The sequence below is a fragment of the Mustelus asterias genome, chromosome 16, assembly GCF_964213995.1.
Source record: "Mustelus asterias chromosome 16, sMusAst1.hap1.1, whole genome shotgun sequence".
Classification (NCBI taxonomy): domain Eukaryota; kingdom Metazoa; phylum Chordata; class Chondrichthyes; order Carcharhiniformes; family Triakidae; genus Mustelus; species Mustelus asterias.
The window spans coordinates 90,554,298-90,581,704 of record NC_135816.1 but is presented as its reverse complement, the minus strand read 5'-3'; the positions used below and the strand labels follow the sequence as shown (position 1 = coordinate 90,581,704).

Here is a 27,407-nt window from a genome sequence, read left to right as displayed (position 1 = left end):
TTAATAAGTATTAGCAGTTCCGGATGCAGCAGCCAAATTTTGTATCGAAAGCAGATTTCAACATCAGAGAGGTTTTATGTTTGGCGAACACATATCTTGTTATCTCCCCCTCAAAAGGCAGGAGATGTGAATAGCTTAGAGCTTGAAATAACTACTCATTGTGTAAACATGAGCTTTGCTTTATTGTCTGAAAAGTCATCTCACGACCTCTTGTTTTCAAATTGTAGCAGTAACCTTGGTATATCTCACTGATATCGGCCTCATGCCAGCTACATTCTGCTTTTCTGGTGCGTGGTTAAAATGAGGAATAAGACGTGCACATTATGCACAAAATTGCAGGAATATCAGGTAAAATTATTGTGTTGTTATACTTCATTTTCACATTCATGACGCAGTTAATAGCTTAACATTATTAATTGCGTTCAGAGGAGTATGGACGATTGTTCGCTTAATGTGATCCGGAGAAATGGAAATGTGTCGAAGCGGTTCCGAAACCATTGTCGATTGTCTGGAAAACCATCTGGTTCACTAATGTCCTTTAGGGAAGGATATCTTACGTCCTTACCTGGTCTGGCCTACATGTGACTCCAGAGCCACAGCAATGTGGTTGACTCTCAACTGCGCCCTGAAATTGCCTAGCAGGCCATTAATGGTAACTAGTGATGGGCAATCGATTAACTTGGTCCCATAATCGAGAGGGGAGGATAGTAAAACGTAGGCGACTAACAGAAGTAGTTCAAACAGACAAACTTTCAAGTAGGAGCAGGTGGAGGTCATTCGGCCGCTCGAGCTTGCTCTGCCATTGAGCAAGAGCATGGTTGATTTGTTTGTGTTTCGAATTCCGCATTCCCATTTATCCATAACAATTCTGATAATGCCATTTGGAAAATTTTGAATAAAATATGTGATTTTCTTTGTAATTCTACTCCATTTGGTAGGATATAATTAAATACGTAAATTCTTCTGATTAAAGTCACATGATTTTTTGCAGTTTGTTTTAGGACCAATTAGGGTAATGTTCGTAGTGCTGTTGCCGCCCACGGAGACAGGCAGCATTAAGGAAGGTGCTGATAAGGACTCTGAGAAAATTAGTTCTGAAGTTGGATGTTTATATTTTGTGGAGGAAGCTAGAACCAGGGTCACAATTCAAAAATAAGTGGTGACGAGGATATATTAGTCTGTGAAATTATTTTGCTCAGGAAACTTTGGAGGCCGGAGCATTGAAATTATGCAATGCAGAATCAGATAGTGTATTGATAGGCTAAAGAGTCAAAGTTTATGGTGCGTGCGTGTGTGTGCGTGCATGGGCGGGGGGGGGGGGTGGTGGGGGGAAGGGGTGGCGAAGGTGAGGGGTGGGGGGGAGGGGGGGAAGGGGGAGAGGTGAATGGTGACCAGACAGAAAAGAAGATTTGACACCATAATCAGATCAGCCTGTTAGATCAGGTCTGAAGGGGCGATTGGCACACATCTGCGCCTAAATTCTATAGCCCTAAATTGTAGTCAAGCACCATTGAGGGGGAACACATTCTGAGGTACTTTGCATTTCCCTTGGGGCTGTGTTGGGTCCCGCAAACCAACAGTGCTCATATTTTTAAAGCAACTGTTTTTAAGCCATTTGCAATGTGTTTAGGTCTTCGCTATATTAATGAACTTATTTCTAACTTGCCTGCCCCATGTTTGACGTTAAGATTTCTTAATCCAGGCTTTATTCATCGCGTGGTCACGTTTCTCTCACTTATTGATCAGGATCTGGAATCTTCAGGACATCCAACCCAAAGATGTTTCCTGTTTTCTTTGAGGAACCTTCCTTCGGTTTGACAAAATTACCAGTGGGGAAATAAAAACTGTGGAAATACTTTCCTTAGTGATGCCAGTTATATGATGGAGAAACATACTGCCAGAACATTTGTAAAACAACGTTTGTAACTCTGTGGAAATACATTGAGAGGCTGATCTCGACCGTGGCTCGGAAAGCGGAAAGAGTCAGGAAGATACAAAGTCCGATTGGATACACAGCTCGGAGGGCAAGGCGGAACAAGCGGGACTTGACAAAGAGCCTGCAATTAACGGGAATAATTCAACCAACCCACGAACACTCAATTGTCTTGTTTTCAAGACTGTATTTTTTCTATTAGTATATTAAGTATATCTGAAAAACGGATTACCAAAGTACGTTGGAAACATGCACCAAAGCGCAACGAGGACATGGTTTCGATCTGTTTATGTGCTTTTTAAACCATGCTTAATCTTGAGCGGAATCTCTGCGATATTCTTTGTGGATATTTTTGTCGGAGAGCAAATCCATTCGTAAACTATTTGAAACCTGTTAAACTGAGATCAGGCTATGATGTCCGATCTGAATCCTTAGGCCTGGTAGAAGAGAATTCGAATTGTTGGAAGATAATTAGTCATGACCCGGAAGCCCTTGGAGAAGCTCGTTTAAAGACGATCAAAATCGCAAATAAATATAAAGCATTCACTAAAGTCGATCATTTAAGAATGACCCCCGGGACTGATATCATCTCATTGAAGCCGGCAAATGCATCACACTCGCCTTGAGTTCCGAGGAACGAGATTTCCCATTGGCCTATTCAATGGTTATTAATGCCGACATTGAGATATTTGTGAGGGTCCGAAGAACAATTTATGTTCTGCAGAATGTATACTTTCCACTTGGACAGGAAGTCTCCAAAGCTTGTTAATTTAGCGGCCCGGGCCATCGCTTCCTGTTTCAATAATATCTTCACTGCTGAACAATCAGAGTCGGTGACGAATGTCTCATGGTCTCGAGTTCAGAACTCCATGGAAGAACTACGACAGGGCCCTGCCCCTGGAGATATCTTATCAATGTTTGCGGACACGATTTATCAACCAAAACCTACCGGGGAATTGCCAACCGTCTCATGACCAAGAACAAATGTCATAGAATAATACTCTGTCAACAGAGAAGCCGGCAGAGGCTCAGTGCAATTGTTATATCCATCCGGGACCATGGCTTTCCATCCATTCATTCACTTATCACTCTCCCTTTCACCTCTCCCCCTCCCGCCCGCCCCCTCCCCCCCCCCGCCCCACCCCCTTTCACTTATTGACTCTCTCGTCGCCAAGTTGGTTAACTGCATTCTATATTTCGATGTCGTAGAACGTAGATATAGGTAGAACGTAGAATAGGTAGATATTTGATGAACGTAGAATAGGTAGATATTTGATGAATTGGGTGATTGAAATGTTCACGCCCTGAGACTGAAGTCATGTTTAATAAATTACATTTGTGAGTGAAGAATTGATTTGAATATCCATTCAGACGACCACCGGCAACATACGCTTGTTTTAACCCGTGTGTTGTGGCTGGAAAGAAGAACGATTTCAAAGTTGTTGCATTGGGCACTCTTTCCAGGCAGGCGACGACCTGCCAAGTAAACATTTATCTTCAGCTCGACCTGAATGGTTATCGAAAGATAACTTTGAGCTAACCGCTAACTCTACTTCTGTCAACAGATTCTGGATATTTCCAGCACATTTTTGCTTCAGCACCCCAACTTCCACATTTTTTCGGACTTTGAGCATTTACCTAAAATTACATTTTTGTTCAACATCCTGTCCTACATTGTTTTGAAATTTATTTGTTACTCGGTTCATTGTGAGCCACGCGATGCTTGTCGGTGGCGGGGTCAATTCAGAAGAGCAGTCAGTTAATATTTTATTGCCACCGCACCATTGTCCTTCAATAGGCCATTGATAAAAATGCGGTGTCTAGTCATCGCAGTTATGTTTCGTTTCAGCCTCTGGGCTGCGTAAAGTGTATATATGCAAAGAAAGTACATACGATTTAAAGTAATGAAGGTCCACCATTCCTGTTGTACTTCTGATGTGGGAGGAAAACGTAAATGAACGTGAACATTTTTAAAAAAGTGTTATTTGTGTTGACTTTCAGAGACGGTGGGAATTTTATTATGATATCACCAAGACTATTGTCAGGACGAAGTAAAAGAAGAGTCCTCTGCGCATACATAGTCCTGCGTTTGCAAGGTGTGCATACGTTCTGGACACTAGCGAATTTGCGAGCACCCTCTTCGTGAAGGCAGAAACCCGGGCGTTTTTCACCTGGTCCGAGGACACATAAAGCCCCTACGAACATATTGGGGCAACGCTGCAAAGAATGCCTGAGATACCCGGCTCCAGACCTTACACTCCAGGGCAGAGGAGTGTTCATCGAACATTGAACTGGTCTGTTCAGACTGGTGATGTGGCGAAAGGTACCGCATGCGCGCCTTGCACAGGGAAGCACTGCCACGACTTCTGTGTTATGGGTCTGGTCATCTATACGAGATCGTCCAACAGTAACTTCTGAATGCCAACAAGTTTGTTCCGCAAGTGGACAACACAGCTGTGCAATGTGTGGAAGAGTATATCTGATGCGAAGCTATTAATCGAACAGGACGGTGATTTTTAATGTAAATGTTTCAGAGCAATAAAGATGAACTGTAAAAAAACGAATATATTAAGATATTGAAGCAATGTGCTGAATGAACATTGGAGGATTATATCACACATGAAAGTTCAAACTGGAAAATTTGAATGAGTAGGAGGGTAATGTGGGCATTAATGTAACATTTTCAGCGTGAGAATGGGATCAGAATGGGCAGAGCAGCAAATGGGAATCCCGTACTGCACTACAGGGAAAGTGAGTAAAGATAGTTATCAGGAATTTGGATTTGAATCGAAACACCATTAACTAATACTGTCCAGAAGGAAATTTTTTGTCGCCCCCCCCCCTCCCCCTCAACCCCCAGACTTCTGAGATCTCTCTGAAATAGTTTTACATTTAGTTCTTTCATTTCTTCATTTCCTTATGGACCCTTTTAATTTAAATTATTTCTTCCTTGCACTTATCAAACCTAAAATGACTTCTGCCCCAATCATTGTTTCCTGTCAGACATTTCATCTTCTAAAGATACCCAACACAACACACAAGATAAGCCTTCTCTAATTTATATGGAAATGTTTCCTTCATCATCAATATTAGGTACATATATTCAGTAACAAAAATAATTTGCAAATATACCTTAACAAGGAAAATATTTTTTCCCATTTTGACCTTTTTTCCCCCAATTTCACGTCTGATTCTAATTTCATTTTCCTTTATTTCTGTGAGATCATCCGTCTCCATAGTCTTCACATCCTCCCTAAAGTCACGCGTTCCCCTCCCCCCCCCGCCCCCCCCCCCCCCCCCCAAGCTGAACACAAGATCCGAGATTTTTCATTGTTGTGCAATTCCCCTGTTTAAAACAGTCAGTGCAGTGTGTGCTCAGAGACAAATCATTGCAGTTTAAATTACAATCAGCATCGTTACAGCTAATCTGATAATTTGACTCTGGCCCCTGATGTAGAAACAGGGGGATTATATTAAAAATTCAGCAGCCCAATCCTGTTCCGCTGTTCAATCCCTACATGACTAATCTGTATCTTAAATCCTGTTCTTGTTCCAGATCCCAAACCTGAAGCAGAACAAAGACAATTTAAATATTATCCACCGACTGTATCAATTTCGACCATCATGCACAGGCATATGGGGAACAAGTACTATATTATAGTTCATGAATATTCAATGCATATTTTGTCGAATAAAACCTTCTTTATAGTATTCTTAAATGGTTCACCTTTATTTCAAAGATTAAGCCGTTCTCCAGTCCTCCATAAAACAATTATTTTCTGGTATATCCTTATCAATTCCTTTTATGACTTTTATGCTTATGATCTGATCAACATTCAGCCATTTAGATTGAAGGCCATTTTTGTTTTTGCACCTGAACATTAACTTTTCTTGATCTTTGTACTTGGAACTAAAGTTCCTTTTTTCTGTCACCGTTGAGAACTTATTCCATTTGTTGTTTTCAAATCCAAGATATATCGTAGGTCGAGTAGTCCATTTCATTTTTTTTAATCAATCACGTTCATACCATATTTTGTGTTATAAGCATTAAGTCCAAGGAAAACATTTAAAACGGTAACATGTGGCTTCTTGTCATGCATTCTTTAAGTTTTGATTTTTAACTGATTATTGAATTCGTGTTAAGCACCAATCGCGAAGCAGATTATTATGAAGTGATGTACCTTTGTTAAGTTATGGTTAGTGATTTGCTTTCATATAAAATTGTTATTGTATATCTTGATACAAATATGTATATGGGATGTAAATTATTTTTCTCCTCCACACCTTCTAGTCTGCAGGAGAATATAATAAATTCGTTGTTCTTCAATCCAAGGTGGATACAAATGCAATTTCCTACATTCAACTCTATTTGCCATTTTTTTCCACTCTAATTTTTTGATGTTCCTTTATAATTTCCTCTCATTTGCAAAACATTCATTTCCCAGCTTCGTGTAATCTCCAATTCTGAGTATACAAGTTTCCGTTCCTTCATCGTGTTATGATCTCCATGAAGTTAAACATACTAAGCAAACGCATTTACCTAACGAATCCAAGGGGGGCGAAGTGGGGCTGTGGGGGAGGCAGAGTAATTGGCACAATTTCACTTTTCGTCTCATTTATTTGGCTTTTAAAATCACACCATAATCAACGTAAATTCAACATGCATTAACAGGTAAATTGTGATCAGGATAACTATCGTTTCAACACATGTAATACCAAATATGGATCTCACAGTTTTCTCGGGCAATGCATTCAGTAAATGGAGCAACAATTGTGGTCACAATGTCCTTCAAAACTCAGCGGGAGTTCCAGTTCCTTTACTTTGAACATTTAGCCACCAAGTCCCAGCCGGCAACAAAGATCCCCAACGGGAACTTCCACTGAAAGGCATAATTTGCAAGATTTCTCACATCTCTGAATACAGATCCAACCTTTTGTCTTCTTTTCCAGCTAACCGTATTCGAACAAGTATACAATTCTCACATAAAACGAGAAAATAAATGAAAGAGTCGTATGAACTCTGAAAGACACTCTTTAAATCTAATGGAAAGCTCACATTTGAGAATGTCCACAGTTAGTGATGCGGGTGGTCCATTCCTTTCAGGAATTAACAACTAATGGTGGGACTGGAGGAGCTCCTTTAGTTATTCTCCGAGTTAGACGGAAAGGATTCCATAAGACCATCTGTAAAGAAATTGATCGTGTTTCAATTTTAATCTGGATTTTTTTTAATGGTTATTTACCCGCAAATTGGCAGCGTTATTGAAATATAGAAATTGTATTCTGTCATGATTAGTCACATACCCCGACTGTAATTACTTTTTGTATTGATTATGTACACCTCATACTTTCCCTGGAACAGGTGCATTAAGTGAGGATGCTTTGAATCTGTCAGCACCATTTAGTTGTAGGATTGTGTGTCTCAAGCATCTTTCTAATTCCTGCAAACTCTTAGGTAAAAATTCCTGCTTGCCGTCGCCCAAAATCTCAGTTATTATGAAAACAGCATTCTGCATCTTTTGAAATATATGCCTAAAATAGGCTGAATGTACTTTAACTGATCCAGAAAATATCGGAGACAGACCCATATAGACATAACATCTCATAACAAGCTGTTCTATCACTCGGAGAATATTAACTGTTAATTGTAGGTATTTCTTTGAAATACTATTATTTTAGTAAGGTTTCCTTAATGTAAGTTACCAGTGGCTTGGAAGGAGAGCTGAGCATTTTGTAAATTTTGTAAGTTATATTTTAATGTTTGGACTTTCTAAAACAAAAGATCTGAATACATGGTGGACAGGATCGCGGGGTCTTATCGCCTATTCCAAATTCTGCTGTTCTTAATGTGACTTAATGCAATAACACACACGAGTCCCTGTAGTGCCCAGTGGGCATGGAAATGGTATAATGGAAATGGTAGCATTGTGATAATTCACGTTAAACCTGTAAACAACTCTGTGTTTGTACCTTTATTCTAAAAACATCTCATTTCGATGTCAGCCTTTTCTCGAAAACTAACGCATCATATAACAACAACGAATACAACAAAGTCGATACAGTCTGTCCGTTGAAAGATCCCTTGAGGACAATGCGTAATGTAACTGCCTCTGAGCTAGAAATTCTGATCACAATCCCAATTCGTGACCTGATGTCCGCATCGTGGACTCATAGCTCTGTTAAACAGGCTGAAGATCAACCTCAATTATTTCCCAAAAAATTCTAAAAACGGGTGATCAGAGTGGCAGGTATTCCTAGACAGCTATTTGATAGTTGGAACTTCGAGCATCACTGTTTGAATCTCCAGGTGACAACCTACATGGGACATTTCTATTTGTCTTAGCAAATGAGCCTCCATGAATGATTTGTATCACATGCCTGTTTAATACTTGTAACTGATGCTGATTGTTTTTTTATTATTATTCATTCGTGGGTCTTGCGTGTCGCTGGCTGGCCAGCATTTATTTCCCATCTCTAGTTGCCCTAGAAAAAGTGGTGGTGAGCTGCCTTCTTAAAACACTGCAGTCCACGTGCTGTGGGCCGACCCACAATGCCGATAGAGTCATAGAGTCAGAGAGGTTTACAGCATGGAAACAGGCCCTTCGGTCCATCTTGTTCATGCCGCCCTTTTTTAAACCTCCAAGCTAGTCCCAATTGCCCGCATTCAGCCTATATCCCACCATACCCATCTTACCCATATAACTGTCTAAATGCTTTTTTCAAGTCACACTTGTACCCGCCTCTACTATTACCTTTGGGAGTTTGTTCCGCACACTCACCACTCTCTGTGTGAAAAAAATGCCCTTCTGGACCTTTTTGTATCTCTCCCCTCTCACCTGAAACCAATGCCTTCTGATTTTAGACTCCCCTACCTTTGGGAAAAGATATTGACTATCTAGCTGATTCATGCCGTTCATTATTTTATAGAACACTGTAAGAGCACCGGTTAGCCTTCTACGCTCCAGCGAAAAAAGTCCCAGTCTATCCAGCCTCTCCTTATAATTCAAACCATCAAGACCCGGTAGCATCCTAGTAAATCTTTCTGCACTCTTTCTAGATTAATAATATCCTTTCTATAATAGGGTGACCAGAACTGAACACAGTATTCCAAGTGTGGCCCTACCAATGTCTTATACAACTTCAACAAGACGTCCCAACTCCTGCATTCAATGTTCTGATCAAGGAAACCAAACATGCTGAATGCCTTTTTCACCACTCTGTCCACCTGTGGCTCCACTTTCAGGGGGCTGTGAACATATATCCCTAGATCTCTTGGCTGTGCAAATCGCCCCAATGCCCTACCATGAACTGAGTAAGTCCTGCTCTGGTAGAATCTATCAAAATGCATCACCTCGCATTTATCTAAATTAAACTCCATCTGCCATTCGTCAGCCCACTGGCCCAATTGATCAAGGTCCTGTTGCAATCCGAGATACCCTTCTTCACTGTCCACTATGCCACCAATCTTGGTGTCATCTGCAAACTTACTAACCATGCCTCCAACATTTTCATCCAAATCATTAATATAAATGACAGCTAACAGTGGACCCAGCACTGGTCCTTGAGACAGACCGCTGGTCACAGGCTTCCAATTTTAAAAACAGCCCTCTACAACCACACTCTGGCTTCCGTCGTCAAGCAAATTTTGTATCCATTTAGTTACCTTACACTGGATCCCGTGAGATTTAACCTCATGCAACAAGTTATCATGCGGTAACTTGTCAAAGCCGTGCTAAAGTCCATGTAGACAACATCAACTGCACTGCCCTCATCTACCTTCTTGGTTACCCCTTCAAAAAACTCAATCAAATTTCAGAGACATGATTTTGAGACCTGATAGGGAGGGAATTCCAGGATTTTGAGCCAGCGTGCATGAAGGAATGGTGATATATTTCCACATCAGGATGGTTAGTAGCTTTCAGAGGAACTTGCAAAAGGTGGTGATCCCATGTATCAGTGCACACGTCCTTCCAGGTGGAAGTGGTCATGGGTTTAGAAGGTGCTATCTAAGGATATTTAGTGAATTGCTGCAGTGCATCTTGTGGACAGTACACACTGCTGCGACTGAGCGTTGGTGGTGTAGCGATTGAATTCTTCGAGGTTGGTGTGTTTATAGTGTGACTTAATCTGCTTGACTCCCTGGAGGATTGATGCGTGTATGAATGCAAGTTCCCATTTTTTGCATCATCCATGCGCCAGTCTTACAGCTTCCATTTTTGATGGAAATATGGGGGATCCCTTATTCTTATTCAAAAATAGATTTAATATCCAATTCTCGTAGTTGTTGTTGGCTCTTGAAATCTATTTATTGCGAACCAGTGTTAACATATGTCCCCGTGATACTGCATGGGGGATAATGCAACATTTTTCTTGGTGTTAACATTACAGACTTGGTGGTTACTGAAGCAAACTCATAAGCCATATGGACACACTTCACTCATTTCCTTTAATCCAATAATCTTATTGATATTTCAATGCTCTTTCAATATCCAATGCAAGAGTTTTAAAGGATTACCAAACCACCTTGATAACGTCCCCCATGCAAGGCTTCTAGAAAAAGTGAAAGGGCATGGGATCCAAGGGGCTGCTGCCCTGTGGATCCAGAAATGGCTTGCCCAAAGGATGTGGAGATGCCGGCGTTGGAGTGGGGTGAACACAGTAAGAAGTCTCACAACACCAGGTTAAAGTCCAACAGGTTTATTTGGTAGCAAATACCATAAGCTTTCGGAGCGCTGTTCCTTCGTCAGATGGAGTGGAAATGTGCCATCTACATGCACACCAGGAACAGGAAACCTGAGAAACCCGGCACCACCATCAGCAGCAACCAAGCCTCCCCCGGCACCACAGCAGAAAACAGCACCACTACAGGAAAGCCCACCGTCCCCCCGGACACGCAGAACCCCACCAGCCACTCTGTCCGGAGACAACACACATCTCTTTGACCTGTGTTTGATGCTCCCTCCACCCACACCACCCGTACACCCAAGACCCGGCCGGCTGTAAGGGCTCGCACTCCAACCAGCACTCTGCAACTTGATTTCTGCATCCGTGCACCGCCTGGGAGCACATCTTCACCCCACCTGATGAAGGAGCAGCGCCCCGAAAGCCCACGGCACCCGCTACCAAACAAACTCGCTGGACTCCAACCCGGTGCAGCGAGACCTCCCACAATGGAAACCATGCCAGTTGACAAGAGCATGGTATCTCACAGGTCCATCGGATTTTGAGAGTCCTCCTATTCTTTACATATAAATTTACCTGAACAAGTCAGAAAAGTGAAATCTCACAAGTTTGCAAATTATATACAATTTTCAAAATAATTTTTATTTAGTTGTAATTAACTAACCTAGAAACACAGACAGCTTCACCAATGCTCAAGTCAGCTTGAAGAAATTTTTAGCCATGTTTAAACATAGAAAATAGAAACATGAAAAGTAGGAGCGGGAGTGGGCCATTTGGCACTTCGAGCCTGCTCCGCCATTCATTTTGATCATGGCTAATCATCAGTTCAATATCTTGAACACTCCCCACCCCGCCTCATATCCCTTTAGCCCCAAGAGCTATATCTAATTTCTTCTTGAAATCTCACAATGAACATTATAATATAAAAATTATTTTGAGAATTGTATATAATTTGCAAACTTGTGAGATTTCACTTTTCTGACTTGTTCAGGTAAATTTATATGTAAAGAATAGGAGGACTCTCAAAATCCGATGGACCTGTGAGATACCATGCTCTTGTCAACTGGCATGGTTTCTATTGTGGGAGGTCTCGCTGGACTGCGTTGGAGTCCAGCGGGTTTGTTTGGTAGCGGGTGCCGTGGGCTTTCGGGGCACTGCTCCTTCATCAGGTGGGGTGGAGATGTGCTCCCAGGCGGTGCACGGACGCAGAAATCAAGTTGCAGAGTGCTGGTTGGAGTGCGAGCCCCTACAGCCGGCCGGGTCTTGGGGGTACGGGCGGCGTGGGTGGAGGGAGCATCAAACACAGGTCAAAGAGATGTGTGTTGTCTCCGGACAGAGCGGCTGGTGGGGTTCTGCGGGTCCGGGGGGACGGTGGGCTTTCCTGTAGTGGTGCTGTTTTCTGCTGTGGTGCCGGGGGAGGCTTGGTTGCTGCTGGTGGTGGTGCCGGGTTTCTCAGGTTTCCTGTTCTTGGTGTGCATGTCGATGGCACATTTCCACTCCATCTGACGAAGGAGCAGCGCTCCGAAAGCTTATGGTATTTGCTACCAAATAAACCTGTTGGACATTAACCTGGTGTTGTGAGACTTCTTACTGTGTTTGCCCAAAGGAGGCATAGAGTGTGTATAGATGGGTCTTTTTATAAATGGAGGTCGGTCACCAGTGGTGTACCCCAGGGATCTGTTCTGGGACCCTTGCTGTATGTCATTTTCATAAATGACCTGGATGAGGAAGTGGAGGGATGGGTTGGTAAGTTTGCCGACGACATGAAGGTTGGTGGGGTTGTGGATAGTCTGGAGGGATGTCAGAAGTTACAGAGGGACATAGATAGGATGCAAGACTGGGCGGAGAAGTGGCAGATGTACTTCAACCCAGATAAATGCGTAGTGGTCCATTTTGGCAGGTCAAATGGGATGAAAGAGTCCAATATAAAGGGAAAGATTCTTAGTACTGTAGAGGATCAGAAGGACCTTGGGGTCTGGGTCCATAGGACTCTAAAATCGGCCCCGCAGGTGGAGGAGGTGGTTAAGAAGGCGTATGGTGTGCTGGCCTTTACCAATCGAGGGATTGAGTTTAGGAGTCCGGGGATAATGATGCAGCTATATAACACCCTCGTCAGACCCCACAGAACTGTGCTCAGTTCTGGTCGCCTCATTGCAGGAAGGATGTCGAAATGATTGAAAGGGTGCAGAGGAGATTAACAAGGATGTTGCCTGGATTGAGTGGCATGCCTTATGAGGATAGACTGAGAGAGCTCGGTCTCTTCTCCTTGGAGAGACGTAGGATGAGAGGAGACCTAATCGAGGCTTTTTCCCAGGGTGGAAATGGCTGCTACGAGAGGATGCAGGTTTAAGGTGCTGGGGGGTAGGTCCAGGGGAAATGTTAGGGGGAAGTTTGTCATACAGAGGGTGGTGGGCGAGTGGAATTGGCTGCCGTCAGTGGTGGTGGAGGCAAACTCAATAGGATCTTTTAAGAGACTCCTGGATGGGTACATGGGACTTAATAGGATGGAGGGTTATAGGTAGGCCTAAAAGGTAGTGATATGTTCGGCACAACTTGTGGGGCCGAAGGGCCTGTTTTGTGCTGTAGTTTTTCTATGTTTCTATTCTATGTTTCTATCCTGCTCATTGTATGCACTGCAGCCACTTGTAAAATTGCAAGTAGATTACCAGACAATGGCTCCAATGTTGTTCCTGTTCCCACCTTGTTCTGCATTCATATTTCAACTGAGAATGCAAGAATGAGTGAAATGTTCTGCTATCTCCACATGTGTTTGAATCTGACATACCAACAATGCTTATGTCTTCACTTCCTGACAGCGACCCTGCTGGCAATTGTGATTCTCAGCTGAGGAAACTGTGGCCTTTCCAAATGTATCACTTTCTATACGGTGTCCATGACAACAGCAACTTTACTGGTTATGATCATCAATGTACGAATTTATCACATATACATCAATGGTTTTTCATTTTCATTCCTGATCCTCACTCTCGCCTGCAAGCCATGCAGAGTACTTTTACCGTCTCCTCCACATTTGACCGTTGTGTCACGCTGTCAGGAGGTTTAGCACAAAATGATTCACCCAGAGAACTAGACACATAGAAACCCTACAGTACAGAAAGAGGCCATTTGGCCCATCGAGTCTGCACTGACCACAATCCCACCCAGGCCCTACCCCCATATCCTTCCATATTTACCCACTAATCCCTCTAACCTGGCATTTCAGGACACTAAGGGCAATTTTTAGCATGGCCAATCAACCTAACCCGCACATTTCTGGACACTGTGGCCGTTTTGTTGACAATGTTCTCTGTATTTACCTTTTTCAAGGATGTTATCATTCTTCTTGTATATTACAGCCAGCAAACAATTAACAAGGTGTATTGGGGCTGCCAATTATGTTGTTTTTCACCTCATCACTACGAATAGTGTACATCTGGTTTCAGAGTGCCTGGTTTGTTTGGTTGCCTTTTACTCTAATTGTTTTATTCTTTAATTGTTCAACACATTTTAATGGCCAATCGAGCTCGCAGGAGATTGCAAGGTCACGGAAGTGAGGATCACAGCGATACAGAGCTGGAAAGCTCAAGGAAATCCAATATTTTACTTTTCTTAGAAGGATGAGGGGGGATTTTATTGAAACGTACAGGATACTGCAAGGCCTGGATAGAGTGGACGTGGAGAGGATGTTTCCACTCGTAGGAAAAACTAGACCCAGAGGGCTCAACCTCAGTCTAAAGGGACGATGCTTTAAAATAGAGATGAGGAAGAATTTCTTCAGCCAGAAAGTGGTGAATCTGTGGAACACTTTTCCGCAGAAGGCTGTGGAGGCCAGGTCATTGAGTGTCTTTAAGACAGAGATAGATAGATTCTTGATTGATAAGGGGATCAGGGGTTATGGGGAAAAGGCAAGAGAATGGGGATGAGAAAAACAATCTGCCATGATTGAATGGTGGAGCAGACCCGATGGACCAAGTGGCCTAATTATGCTCCTATGTATTACATTCTTATGGTTTTATGGACATTCTCATGGCCATCGAGTCCGTAAGGGACTGAGGGGTTAGAACACGGGGGAGAATAACAGAGATCCAGAGATGGAGAGTAGAAGGAAATATATGATTTTAATCCTCACCATTTCTGGCAGCTTCATACTCTTGTAGTTTATGTTTTATATTTTTTTATGTTCCATGTTTTATATTATTTTGATGTTGGGAATTACTTAGATGATGATTCGTCTCACAGCTTTTCAAACGCCACATACATGCGATGGGTTTTAAATTGCTGCACAAACACATTTACTTATGCAGCAACTCAGTCCAAATGCAGAGAGCAGTTGAAGACAACATTGTGATATCCGGTTACTTCAATTATTAAATATGCAAAGAAAGTGAAAAAGCTCAACGATCAAGATATTTGGGACAAGAGGTGTCCGCTGGAGGACGGAAATAAAATTGTTTGAAGGATTAAATGCATCAAAGAGCTGTCAAGAGAAAACATAGAAAGAGAGGATGGGAATAAGATTCGCAAGAAATATCGGACACACGGATGCAAATTTTGTAAGGGGAAACAGCAGAGAATCGGCGGACGGGAAATAAATCACCAGAAATAAACAGACATAAAAATCAGCTGCGAGACAAACACGTGAGAAACTTTATGATGACCTGCAGCAACTATGCAGGCAGAGTCACACACACAAAAGTGCAGCAGGGCAATGCTGAAAGGCATGCGGATTCTCAGAAGTAAATTAAAAGGTCAAGTTTATTGAGTAAGAAAGCAAAGAACCAATGACAAGAGCTGACAATCAGATGAGAGGGAGTAAAAGAGCCAGAGGACTTTCAAAACATTCCCTCCAGGACAGGAAGTAAACCAGCAGACAGTCTCTTCTACACATCTCTGCTTCGATTTCAGCTCCTCACATTTCTCAAAATAAACAGAAAATGACTTCATACAAAAGCAAAAGGAAAACAATTCCGAGGATCAATCTTATTTGGGCAAAATTGTATTTATGCAAAGATATATCTTCTTTTCCACCCATTCTTTTGTCCGACCGTTCATCCATTTATGTACCTTCCTATTCATAGAATAAATAATAATTGTTTGTTATTACAGAAATTGTTTATTGCTGAAAGAGGAAGTTGTTTACCTTCTCGCCTTGCACTCGAATACACTTCAAAAGAACACTGGTATAAGGGGGGAAACAATCATTTATGCTGTATGTGACGAGAATGATTTAAAAAAATATTGCAGATGCTGGAATCTGAGATTACAACAGAGAAAGCTGGAAAGAACTTAACCGATCGGGCAGCATGTGCAGCGAGAGAAAAGAGACTTCACGTTCCGAGTCCGTCTGACTCTTCATCAGAAGAAAGAATAGGGGAAATGTGCCAGATATTATGCTATTGCTGAGAAATTGCAACAATAAAAACCGTAAGGATGATAAACCGATCGTCCTGTGTGGGACGAGAGATTAGGGTGGTGGTCCCTATTGAGAAGGAAAATGCATGGGATTTATATAAAAAAGGGTTTAAGATGGTGGAGAAATTACTCAGTCTAAAGTAGTGACTTGAATTTGAGTCATGAAGGCTGTAACATTTCCAATCTGAAGGTGAGGTTCAGCTTTTACAGTGGGTTTCACTGGAGTGTCACAGTAGGCCAACGATGGATAGGTAGCCATGATGGTAAGGTAGTGACTTAAAATTGCAGGCAATAGGAAGGTTGGGATCATGCTTGTGGACTCAGTAAAGTCGTCCTCAAAGTGATTACCTAGTCTGTGTTTATTTTCCCAATGTAGAGGAGACCTCAATGGAAGCAGCGAATACAGTGGACGAAATTGAGAGTTATGCATGTGAATTACTGCCTAAACTGAAATGGGTTTTTGAGATCTTCAATGCTGAGGAAGTAGTAGGCAAAGGAAGAGGGGGGTGTTGTTTCACCATTTGTTATTGCGAGGGTATGTGCTGCGCAGGAAGAGCGTGGGAATAAGGGTGATGGAAGAGTGGACCAGGGTGTCATGCAGGGAATGGTCTCTGCGGAACATTGATAGTGAGGGGGTGGGTGGGAACGTTTGAGAGGGGAAAATGCTTTCCGCAGTAGCATCAAGCTGGAGTTGATGGACATGGCAGAGGATAATCCTTTGAATGTGTTGGCTGGTGGTTTTAAAATGAGGACATCGGGAACCCTATCATTGTTTTGAGAAAGGGAAGAGGTGAGGAGCAGGAAATGGGTAGAAACTGGTTGAGTGCTCTGTCAACCATGAGGTGGCGGAGGTTTTGAATCCCATTTAGGGAACAGACAAACATGTTAAGCATCATTTTCAAAGGTGGCATAATCAGAACAGACGTGATGGAAGAGGAGAAATTGGAAAAGTCAAATCGAGTCCTTTCAGGAAGTAAGATGTGAGGGGATGTGCTCGAAACACTTGTGAGTGTTGTTGGGTTTGCAATGAAGATTATTGGTCATTCTATCACCACAAATGGACGCAGAGAGGCCAAGGAAGGCAAGTGTCAGAGACGGAGCATATGAAGGTGAGAGAGAGAGAGAGAGAAGTAGGAATTGGAAGCAAAATCGCTATTTCTTTTCCAGGTGACTGTTCTGGAAACAATGGCTTTAAGTTTGGTGGTCAGGCCATGTTCTGGGGAAGGTAACAGGAAGTGTCTCTGTTTTGGCTCTCAGTCTCTGCGAGGTAAAGGGCAGTATGGCAGATAACAATGGCACGAACCTTGGCCATCTTGCTGCACTCTCCTTTCCTTCCTTATGAACGGTATGCTTTGTCTGTATAGTGCACAAGAAACAATACTTTTCACTGTATGCTAATACATGTCACAATAATAAATCAAATCAAAATTTAACACCTCGATGAGGTCCTTCCTCATCCTTCTCTGCTCGAAGGAAAAACAACCATAGCCTCTCCAGCCATTCTTCAAAGTTGTACAGCTTTTCCCAAGTTGTCTCAGTTTATCCCTTGAACTATCTATCGATCTGAAATGCAACTCCCTCCTTCCTCTCTGCACAGATGCTTCTGGGCCTACTGAGTGTTCCAGAACATTCAGCTAATGTTTCAGATTTCCACCGTAAGCAGAATCCCACTTGTTGAAAAATTAAAGGAAGACCATGTGTGGGATTCAATATTCAGGTAAGAAATGGGAAGCAGTAAAGGGAAAAGATTTCGAGAGTCAGTGAATTTTATTGAATCCGAGTAATTCTATCCCCATTCCACAATACAGTTCAGGGAAAACCATCATTATCAGTAATAATGAATAAAGCTAAGTTACATTTTAAATGGAAGATAAACGGAGGTTGCAAATTACACCAGCGTGTGTTTCTGGAACAAAATCTGTCAGGACCCGATAAAATTCAGATCCAAGCTTGGGGTTTGTAATCCAACAGTTTTAAAAATCAACAAACTGCGAAGTTGAACGCGGCTCAAATGCTTGGACAGTAACTCTGCTCACAAATATACAGCCAGAACTGGAAATCACATCTTTATTTTTATATACTTTTCCAATTCAATCAAATCAAATCCAATTCAGAGTCTCAACAAGTTGAGACATTTCAGATCCAGGCTGACAAGACAGGGCGAGCGACCAAACCACCCTGTCCTGGGCCTGATCTACATGAGCCAAGCTGATTGGAGGAGGGGGATGTTCCTTCTCCAAGACTTGAGCTCATTTGCATCTTAGCCAAAAGGCCGAGATGCCGCTTTAAAAAATTGCTTCATATGAAACATATGAAGCTTCAGTGTAACCCAATGACCTCAACCAAGTGCGGCCGACCATGGGCTGCCGACCATACTACACTTGATCTTAGCCAAAAGGCCGAGAAGCGATTCACATCTTTGCTATGGCAAAATAACATAAGGCAGTTATCAAGAGAGTTATTTATTAGAAATAAGACAAAGTTGATGCTGAGCCAGAGAGGGAGATATTCGGTCAGGTGATGCAGTGGGTTGTTTTTGTCATTAATGTAGATTTGAAGGAGCTTCTTATCGAGGAGAGAAATCTAGAGAATTGGAGACGTTTAGGGAGTGGGTCCAGGATTTAAGATCAGGTCAGCTGAAAGCATGGCGATCAATGTATCGATTAAAATCGGGAATGTAGAACATTGCAGAAGAGCAGACATTTGGAAGATTTGTTGGGCTGGGGGAGGTTAAAGAGAAAAGAAGGGGCAAAGTAATGGGGAAATTTGAAGGAAGGATGAGGGTTTTACAATGGAGGCATTGCCGTGCCAGGAGCCAGTATAGGTCAGTAAACACGGGGCAGCTCGCTGAACTAGACTTGGTTCAGATGAAGTTGAAGGCAGCAGAATTGTGAATGAGCACTGATATATGTAGGGTGGAAGATGGGAGGCCGGCCAGGGAAAAACTGGAATAGGTAAGTCTCAGTGAACAAAGGCATGGATGAGCTTTTCAGCAATGAATGAGCTGAGGCAGTGTCAGAGTTGGACAATGTTTAGGATGCAGAAGTGCTGTGTATTAGTCTGATAACATTATGTCTGTCTGTCTAATATCATGCAGTTTAGTCAATATTGGGGGTGAAATTGATATAGTATTAGTGATTGTGTAATATTCAGATTATTGCGTCTCTACCTCTGGAACGTTATATCAGGGCGGGACTTTTCACATGTCACTGATCAGGAGCTGAACAAAATGTTTCAAACTTCGGCAAAGGACTGAACTCCTTTAAAGTTGAGATTTGTCCGTTTGAGAAGTTCCATTGGGAATATTTCCTGTAGGATATTTGCTATTTATGAACTCATCAGCATCAATCATTCATGCCACTGGTGTCACTGAAAGTGATGAACAGTTAGTGAACAGAGTGGAGTGTCACAGTTGCTCTGTTACTGAATCCCCAGCTCCTGGTCTGTTAGTGAGGACTCGGTCTCCCAGGAAATGTGGTGGACATAACACACCTATTTCAAAGGGGTAAGATTCACTGACAACTACGGAGATTGAACTCGCAACTTCAGAGCTAAGCACCTGAACGGACGGGCGGCCAAGCCCCATGGAAGGCAAAGTGGACTCTAAGGGCTGAAGCTCCTGCTCTTGTTGCTATCCTATGCTTCTAAGATCCAAAATGTGCCATTGTTGCCCTGGGCAACTCGAGATTTGGGTCGTAATTTCGGCACATGCCTGGGTGTGGAGCTTGTATGCCACACTTGCGCATCGAAACAATACAGAAGTCCCGACTCACAGGCGAGCACAATGAAAACACTCCATATTTAAGTTTCCGACCCTGTCTTTCCCTACAAGCATTGCGCTGAAGTAGCTGAATGAAAATTAAAAAATGTAGCACTAACTTGGCCTGCTTGCCCCAATGTTGAGTAAGGAAATACGCCTGATTGTTGGTACATTTTATTTTCTTCCAGAATCAGTGAGCGGAGGCAGGAGATACACCGACAGGATAATTTAGGTAGGATAACCTTTTCTGGTGGTTGTAATCTTTAAAAAACACATGAAGTGAAGGAAATATATTTAAACTTTAGTTTTGTAATGAAGCTGTTAGGTGCCATAATTCAAAGAGTGGGTCTGGAGTGTATGTAATAAGCGTCATCTAAAGTAAATTTTCTTTTGAAATGCATTTAAGTTGTATTATTTAAGAGTCTACTTGATGTAATGTTGATCCCTTTGAGCCTGAGAGATTACTTTGAATCTTTTGTGGAAGTTTAATGCATTAGTAAATTTATGCAAGTGGTATGTAAGCTGATATAAAAGATCTGACAAATAATACAGAATCCAATGCAGATTGAAAATCTGGAGTCAAGTTCCACCACCTCTGGTACACAACACTGTAGCTTGGCTTCTTAAGATCACTGAGGTTTTTTAAAAAATCTTTGACGTAAGCACAGATATCATGAGAAAAGAGTCAGGTTACAAGTCTGCCTGACGAGGAACTGAATCGATTACTCACCCCTCCGATTGTGTAGGCAAATGACATCATATGAAATGATGTGAGAGATGTGTGCCAGGAGACTTTTTTCAGCGAGGAAACAATAGGATGCCATTGCGAAATGTTGAAGGAAGACCTGAAACCAAACTCTAACTGCCACATTGCCTTAGCAGTAGAGAGAAAACTCACGACTGAGTTTCTTTGGGTTTGGACCATGTCAACATGGCGTCAGTGACATTGTAACATTTCACAGAATGCTACAAGGACCTGCATTCACCAGATAACTAATGCAATTTATCGTAGGGTTTAAAAGCTTAATATTTTTGACACATCCCCTGTGAAGATGAAAGGACAGGCCCATTACATTCCACAAGATTGCTGGTTCCCCAAAAGTAATTTGGTCTTTGCTGGAACACACACTGCATTGAAAACTCTCAGAAATTATGCTTTTTCATGCATCAACAAGGAGTTCTATTCTTTAACTGTTATGATAGTGTGTGATGCACAAATAAGGGTCATCAGTGTAAATGCAGACAACCGGATAAGTGCCTATGAATCATTCGGCCTTGCAAATTCAATATTACACTCGGGGTGGCACTGCTACTTCACAGCACCAGGGGCCTGTGTTTGATTCCTGGCCCAGGTCACTGTCTGTGTGGAGTTTGCACGTTCTCTCTGTGACTGCGTGGGCTTTCTCCGAGTGCTCTGGTTTCCTCCCACATTCTGAAAGACGTGCTGGTTAGGTGCATTGGCCCGAACAGGCACTGGAGTGTGGCAACTAAGGGAATTTCACAGTAACTTCATTGCAGTGTAAATGTAAGCCTTACTTGTGGCTGATAAATAAACTTCAATTTTAACAGCCAGCCATTACAGTGATACCAGCAATTTCAGGATGGTTACTGGGTGCTAAGTGATACCCACGAGAACATGTTTCATGACACCATTCTGGAGGACCGACAATGAAACACAGGAATGACACAACTGTGCACATATGGCAACATGTCAGGTAGTGCAGAGAAGAGCTGGTGTTTTGAAACTGTGTATTTGATGTTCGCACAGGCCAGGAGGTACATTACAGTAAGCATCAGGGATAGTCGCAAAGCTTTTGCAGTGTTTTGTACATTGCATAACTTTACCCTTCAGCATAGACTGAGCATTCGCCCAGAAGATGACTTCCCACCGGAAATGGAGAAGGACTATATGGAACCCGATAAGACATACGTCCTGGTGCAGATGGGACGCCCAGGATCCAGATGATGCAAGGGCATGTACCTGGTGGATCATCCACCAGGAAAGGATGTACCGAGGCATGGTACATTGGTGAGACCATGCAGACGTTACGACAACGGATGAATGAACACCGCTCGACAATCACCAGGCAGGAGTGTTCTCTTCCTGTTGGTGAACACTTCAGCAGTCACGGGCATTTAGCCTCTGATCTTGGGGTAAGCGTTTTCCAAGGCGGCCTTCATGACACACAACGCGGAATCATTGAGCAGAAACTGATAGCCAAGTTCCGCACACATGAGGACGGCCTCAACCGGGATCTTTGGGTTAATGTCACACGACCTGTAACCCCCACAACTTGCCTGGGCTTGCAAAATCTCACTAACTGTCCTAGCTGGAGACAATACACATCTCTTTAACCTGTTCTTAACCCTCTCTCCACTCACATTGTCTGTACCTTTAAGACTTGATTACCGTAAAGACTCGCATCCCAAACATTATCTTGTAAATTGAGTTTGTGGCTTTATATGCCCTGTTTGTGAACATGACTCCCACTCACCTGAGGAACGAGCAGCTTCTGAAAGCTTGTGCTACCAAATAAACCTGTTGGACTTTAACCTGGTGTTGTGAGAATTCTTACCAATAGCAGAGAACAGATATGCAACATATCTCTACAGAGCAAAGACATTAAGGCCATAGCTCAGTTTTGTCGCCTGATGTTCTTATTGTCCTTTATGCTCAGATCAATATTTGATAGAACTAGCACCTGAGAAAAAAGTAACCTAGTTAAGATTGCCCAATAAAATGAAGCAGATGGGAGAATCCAAATCTCAGAGTTGGACACTTATACCCTGTTTACCCTGTTACTTGTCATTGCTGAAGGATTTTGTGGTTGTGATTCAAATAATTCTAATATGTTCCCTCTGATGTTTGACTAAGCAGTTATAGAAAATGTCGTACTGCTGGGACCAGCTAGCTTAGCGAGGAGTCAATAATGAGTTCTCAGTAAGGATATTTTATTCTCAAGGTAGTGACTCTGTTAGAAATATGGTTTAAATTCATAGAACTAGTTCAATAAAAAACATTAGTGCTGCAAGTTTAATTTTACTGGAGTAGTTGCAGACTCTTCATATTCAGCTCTAAGTGATTCCATCATCTTCTGTGAATCCTCTCATGATTGAAGAGAACTGACATGGCGCCAAAACAGTTGCCCTCAGAACTGGCAATTTATGTTGGCGCTCGGGGGATCTTCTAAAGCTGCACCGCTTCTGGCACATCAGATGTAGGAGCAGAAGTAGACCATTTGACCCATCAAGTCTGATCCGTCATTCAATGAGATCATGACTGATTTTATATAATCCTCAACTCCACATCCCTGCCTTATTTCCATGACAATTGATTCTGTTACTGATTAATAATGTCTATTTCAGGCTTGAACATACTTAACGACTCAGCTCCTACAGTTCTCTGCGGTAAAGAATTCCACAGATTCACAATGCAGACCTGATAAAGTAAAGTTTATTCATTAGTCACAAATAGGCTTCCATTAACACTGCAATGAAGTTACTTTGAAAATCCCCGAGTTGCCACACTCCTGCGCCTGTTCAGATACACTGAGGGGGAATTTAGCATGGCCAATCCACCTAAGCTGCACATCTTTGGAATGTGGGAGGAAACCGGAAACCGGAGCAGGAAATCCACGCAGATATGGAGAGAATGTGCAGACTCCACATAGACAGTGACCCAAGCCGAGAATCAAACCTGGTCCCTGGCGCTGTGAGGCTGCAGTGTTAACCATTGTTCCACCATGCCGCCCGGATGGGCCGAAGGATCTGTTCTGTACTGTGACTTCTGTCTTCAATGGACAATCCCTTACTCTGAAATTATGCCCTCTGGTCCCAGACTCTCTCAAAAGGGCGAACAACCTCTCAGCATCTACACTGTCAAATCCCTTCAGAACCCTATATGTCTCAAAAAGGTCGCTTCTTATTCTTCTAAACTTCAATGGGTACAGACCCAAAACCTTAACCTGTTCGCATAAGAAAATCCCTCAATACCTGGGATCAACTCGGGAACCTTCAGTGGATTGCCTCCAATGCCAGTAGTCATTGGGCTCTCATGAAGGGTCATCCAGTCTCAAAACATTGACGCTATTCTCTCTCCACAGACGCGGTCAGACCTGCTGAGATTTTCCAGCATTTTCTGTTTTTTGTTCCAACATATCTTTCATTTGATAAGGAGGCCAAAACTGTTCAGAGTATTCTAGGTGTGATCTAACTTGTGCCTTGTACAGCTTTAGCAATATTTCCCTATTCTTCAATTCCTTTCCCTTTGAAATGAAGACCGAGATTCAATTTACCTTCGCTATTGCCTGCTGAATTTGCATGCTGGTGTTTTTGTGATTAATGTGCAAGGACTCCCTATAATATTCAGCTCCTTTATTCTTCCTACTAAAGTGCATAACTTCCCCTTTTCCCACATCATATTACATCTGCCACGTTTATTCCTGATCAGCTATTCTATATCCCTCAGTAAACTCTGTGCCATCCTCACCACTTGCATTCCAATGTTGACGTTCCCACCTCAGATTCTGTGAGATTGATACTGTTGCCCCTCTACACAAGCAGAACAAAATTTCATTCTGTGCTTCCAGATTAGCTGGTTGGTTTCTGTGCTTTTCAAAGAAAGGTGGTTTGGAAAACTGGTCTTAGCATGTCTGTTCTCTAAGCCAGGTTTAATGGAATATCTATTAACTGGTAATGACAGCCCACGCAATGGGCCATAATTGGATAAAAGCATAAATAAACGATGTTCGAAAGCTCCACTAGGTCCTTTAAAAATATGTTTGCTTAGTTAGGACACTTATTGTAAGGTAAATTAAATTCGCATGTCGCAATACAATAGGATTTACTTTAGTAAATCACTTTCGGTCAACATTCATAATGAACAATGATAACTGTACTGAATGGCCATTGTAAACAGCTGATTAACAGGTCCTGAAAGCAGTCTTGCTCAGAAATAAATGGTGATGGTACAGATACAAATAATAGAAATCCAGATTAATTTTGATGATCAGAGAACATCACAGGGGGATGAAATTGATCAGACAGAACAGTTTATGGTGAAATACGGGTTAGCCAAATGACATAGCGTTTTAATTAGTAGTTAGAAATGAAATTAATTTCAGTTGTCCACCCATGACTACCCCTTAAAAACTATATATGGTAATGGACTTTCGGAGATCTCAGTGGAAGACAATGCTCGAGGATGTATCCAGTCTAACATTCTTGATTAATATGAGAATTCATACTGAAGGGCGGAGAAGGGGGATAAAGAGAATGAGTCATGTAATCACTACCGTGCAGAAGGAGGCTATTGGCCCCATCGGGTCTGCACCAGAGCATCTTTCCGAGGTCCACCCGTCACCCTATCGTATTATTCCCGCTAATCATCCTAACCTACACATCTTGAAAAACTAAGGGAAAATTCAGAATGGCCAATCCAATAAACTTGTACATCTTTGAATGACAAACAAAAAATCCCTGTCAGCTGTCATGCCTGACATGGACCAGTACTCATCAGCTGTTATGGGCTGTATGCCTTTTCTATCTATAAAACTTCATGCATCCTATCTAAACTATTGCATCTTAATAGCCTGTCTTGAAACATAATTGTGGGCGGCACAGTGGTTAGCACTGCTGCCTCACAGCTCCAGGGACCCGGATTCAATTCCCGGTTTGGGTTACTGTCTGTGTGGAGTTTGCACATTCTTCCCGTGTCTGCGTGAGTTTCCTCCGGTTGCTCCGGTTTCCTCCCACAGTCCAAAGATGTGCAGGCTAGGTGGATTGGCCATGCTAAATTGCCCGTAGTGTCCTGGGATGTGTAGATTGGGGAATTAGTGGAGTAAATGTGTGGGGTTGTGGGGATAGGGCCTGGGGTGGGATTGCTGTCAGTGCAGACTCGATGGGGCGAATGGCCTCCTCCTGCATTGTAGGGTTTCTATTTATATCACAGCACCCCTCCACCCCCCTCCTCCCCTCTACCACCATGATCTTAGGTAATTTGTGACTGCCAGACAATAAGATCTAAAAGTAGCACCGTTAAAGTGGTGGGTCAAAAATTCAACCAGAAATTCTTCTGTTGAGATCAATTGACCTTTCTCAATTGAAATCATCGAGCAAAATTCGTAATCCTGGTCTGGATCCTCGCAAAGATTTTAACCGGTTCTGTCCTGCTGAAGTGATCTGATTCTCCAACAGCCTGAAATACATTAAATATTAAACAGGATTAAACAGATTGAATGACAGCAGACATAATATGAACACTGGGGGTAAGATTTCAATAACAATTACAAGGAAATACTATAAAGTGAATTAATACAATTTATATTTTATCTATCCAATTGTATGTTGATGCAAACACCCACCAGATTTCCTCGAGACCTCTGCAACTCTGTATCAGACAGCAGAGAGAGGGAACCGAATGATCTGTGAAGGAGTTCAACCTGAGGCTCAGAACTGTCAATGACCCGTTTGCAGTGAGAGTGGAGGCCAGATCCTCAACACAAGAATCTGAGACTCCAACGTCGTCCAGTCTGGTATCAGAGAGAAAGAAATAGACAACACAAATCAAAATCAATACCCTGAACTGATTCATGATATTGTCCTATATATCCCTGACACTAGTAATAGCAAGTAGTGATTATTAATAGCACTATTGCTGATACAACTAATAATGCACAATATTAGCCATTTATTTGTTATAAAATATTCTCACGCTTTGTTATTTACCCCAGCTCCTGTATTTTACAATTTGGATTCCCCAGAGCTGTAGACAACAGTTTCACTCCTGAATTTCTGAGTTGATTATTACTTAGATTCAAAATGGTTAGTGTTGAGTTTTTGCTCAGAGCGGAAGCGAGATGTTCAGCAGAAGCATCTGTGAGACGATTATTATCCAGCCTGGAGGAGAGAAAAGCAGAGATGATTGGGAGAGAATTAGGGAAGTAGATCTTGAGAGATTATTCATAACCAAATTAATGATAACAAACATCAATGTAATGAATCTGATATTTAGTTATTATAATCACAACATCTCACAATATGATACTCACCACAGTTCTTGTAGTTTACACAGAGGATTGCTCAGCGCGACAGACAAGTGTTGCACTGCTGAATCTCCCAATTCATTTTTACGCAGGTTCAGATACGTCATTGAACAGTTTGTGCTTAGAACAGAAGCCAGAGCTTGGCCGCAAGAATTTGTGAGACCAACATCACCTAGGCTGGCAATGAGAGAGAGAGCCAGAAAAATAAATAAGAACCTGATAAGTCCCTGGTGTTTACAAAGGCGCTACTATTGATATTAATAATAATGTGAATTTTATTGCTAACTATTTCATTGATGCTAATAATAAGTACCAGATATCCAATTATAAACACAATTTCATGCATTCTGTTACTTACTCAAGTTTCTGTATTTTACAGTCTGGGTTTCTCAGAGCTGAAGACAGTAGTTTAATTCCTGAGTCTCCCAGCTGATTGTAACCCAGGTTCAGATCTGTTAGTGACCGATTTACACCGAGAGCATCGGCAAGATCCTTGACACAGGAAACTGTGAAGCCACTTTCATCCAGTCTGTGGATCAGAGAGATATAGAGAGTGAGGAATATGGAGAAGGAGAGA

The 27,407-nt window shown here is 42.3% G+C and overlaps 1 protein-coding gene and 2 pseudogenes across 2 annotated transcripts in view; 1 reads left to right on the top strand and 2 right to left on the bottom strand.

Moving 5' to 3' along the window:
• Nucleotides 1-2,238: 2,238 nt before the first annotated feature.
• Nucleotides 2,239-4,416, top strand: LOC144505580 (beta-1,3-galactosyl-O-glycosyl-glycoprotein beta-1,6-N-acetylglucosaminyltransferase 3-like; annotated as a pseudogene).
• Nucleotides 4,417-18,218: 13,802 nt separating this feature from the next.
• Nucleotides 18,219-18,438, bottom strand: LOC144505719 (U2 spliceosomal RNA; annotated as a pseudogene).
• A 4,833-nt stretch (nucleotides 18,439-23,271) lies between these two features.
• LOC144505283 (NACHT, LRR and PYD domains-containing protein 3-like) overlaps nucleotides 23,272-27,407 on the bottom strand; it is a 103,368-nt gene continuing 99,232 nt past the window's right edge. Inside the window, exons 9-13 of one of the 2 annotated variants that reach the window (XM_078231353.1) lie at nucleotides 27,189-27,359; nucleotides 26,837-27,007; nucleotides 26,514-26,684; nucleotides 26,150-26,317; nucleotides 23,272-25,983 (exon numbers count right to left, since the gene is read on the bottom strand). In XM_078231353.1, coding sequence (XP_078087479.1) covers nucleotides 25,884-25,983; nucleotides 26,150-26,317; nucleotides 26,514-26,684; nucleotides 26,837-27,007; nucleotides 27,189-27,359 — 781 coding nt within the window. In that variant the 3' untranslated portion in view covers nucleotides 23,272-25,883. Of the gene's footprint in view, nucleotides 25,984-26,149; nucleotides 26,318-26,513; nucleotides 26,685-26,836; nucleotides 27,008-27,188; nucleotides 27,360-27,407 lie in introns of those variants that run through there. The other variant, XM_078231355.1, reaches the window with a different exon arrangement.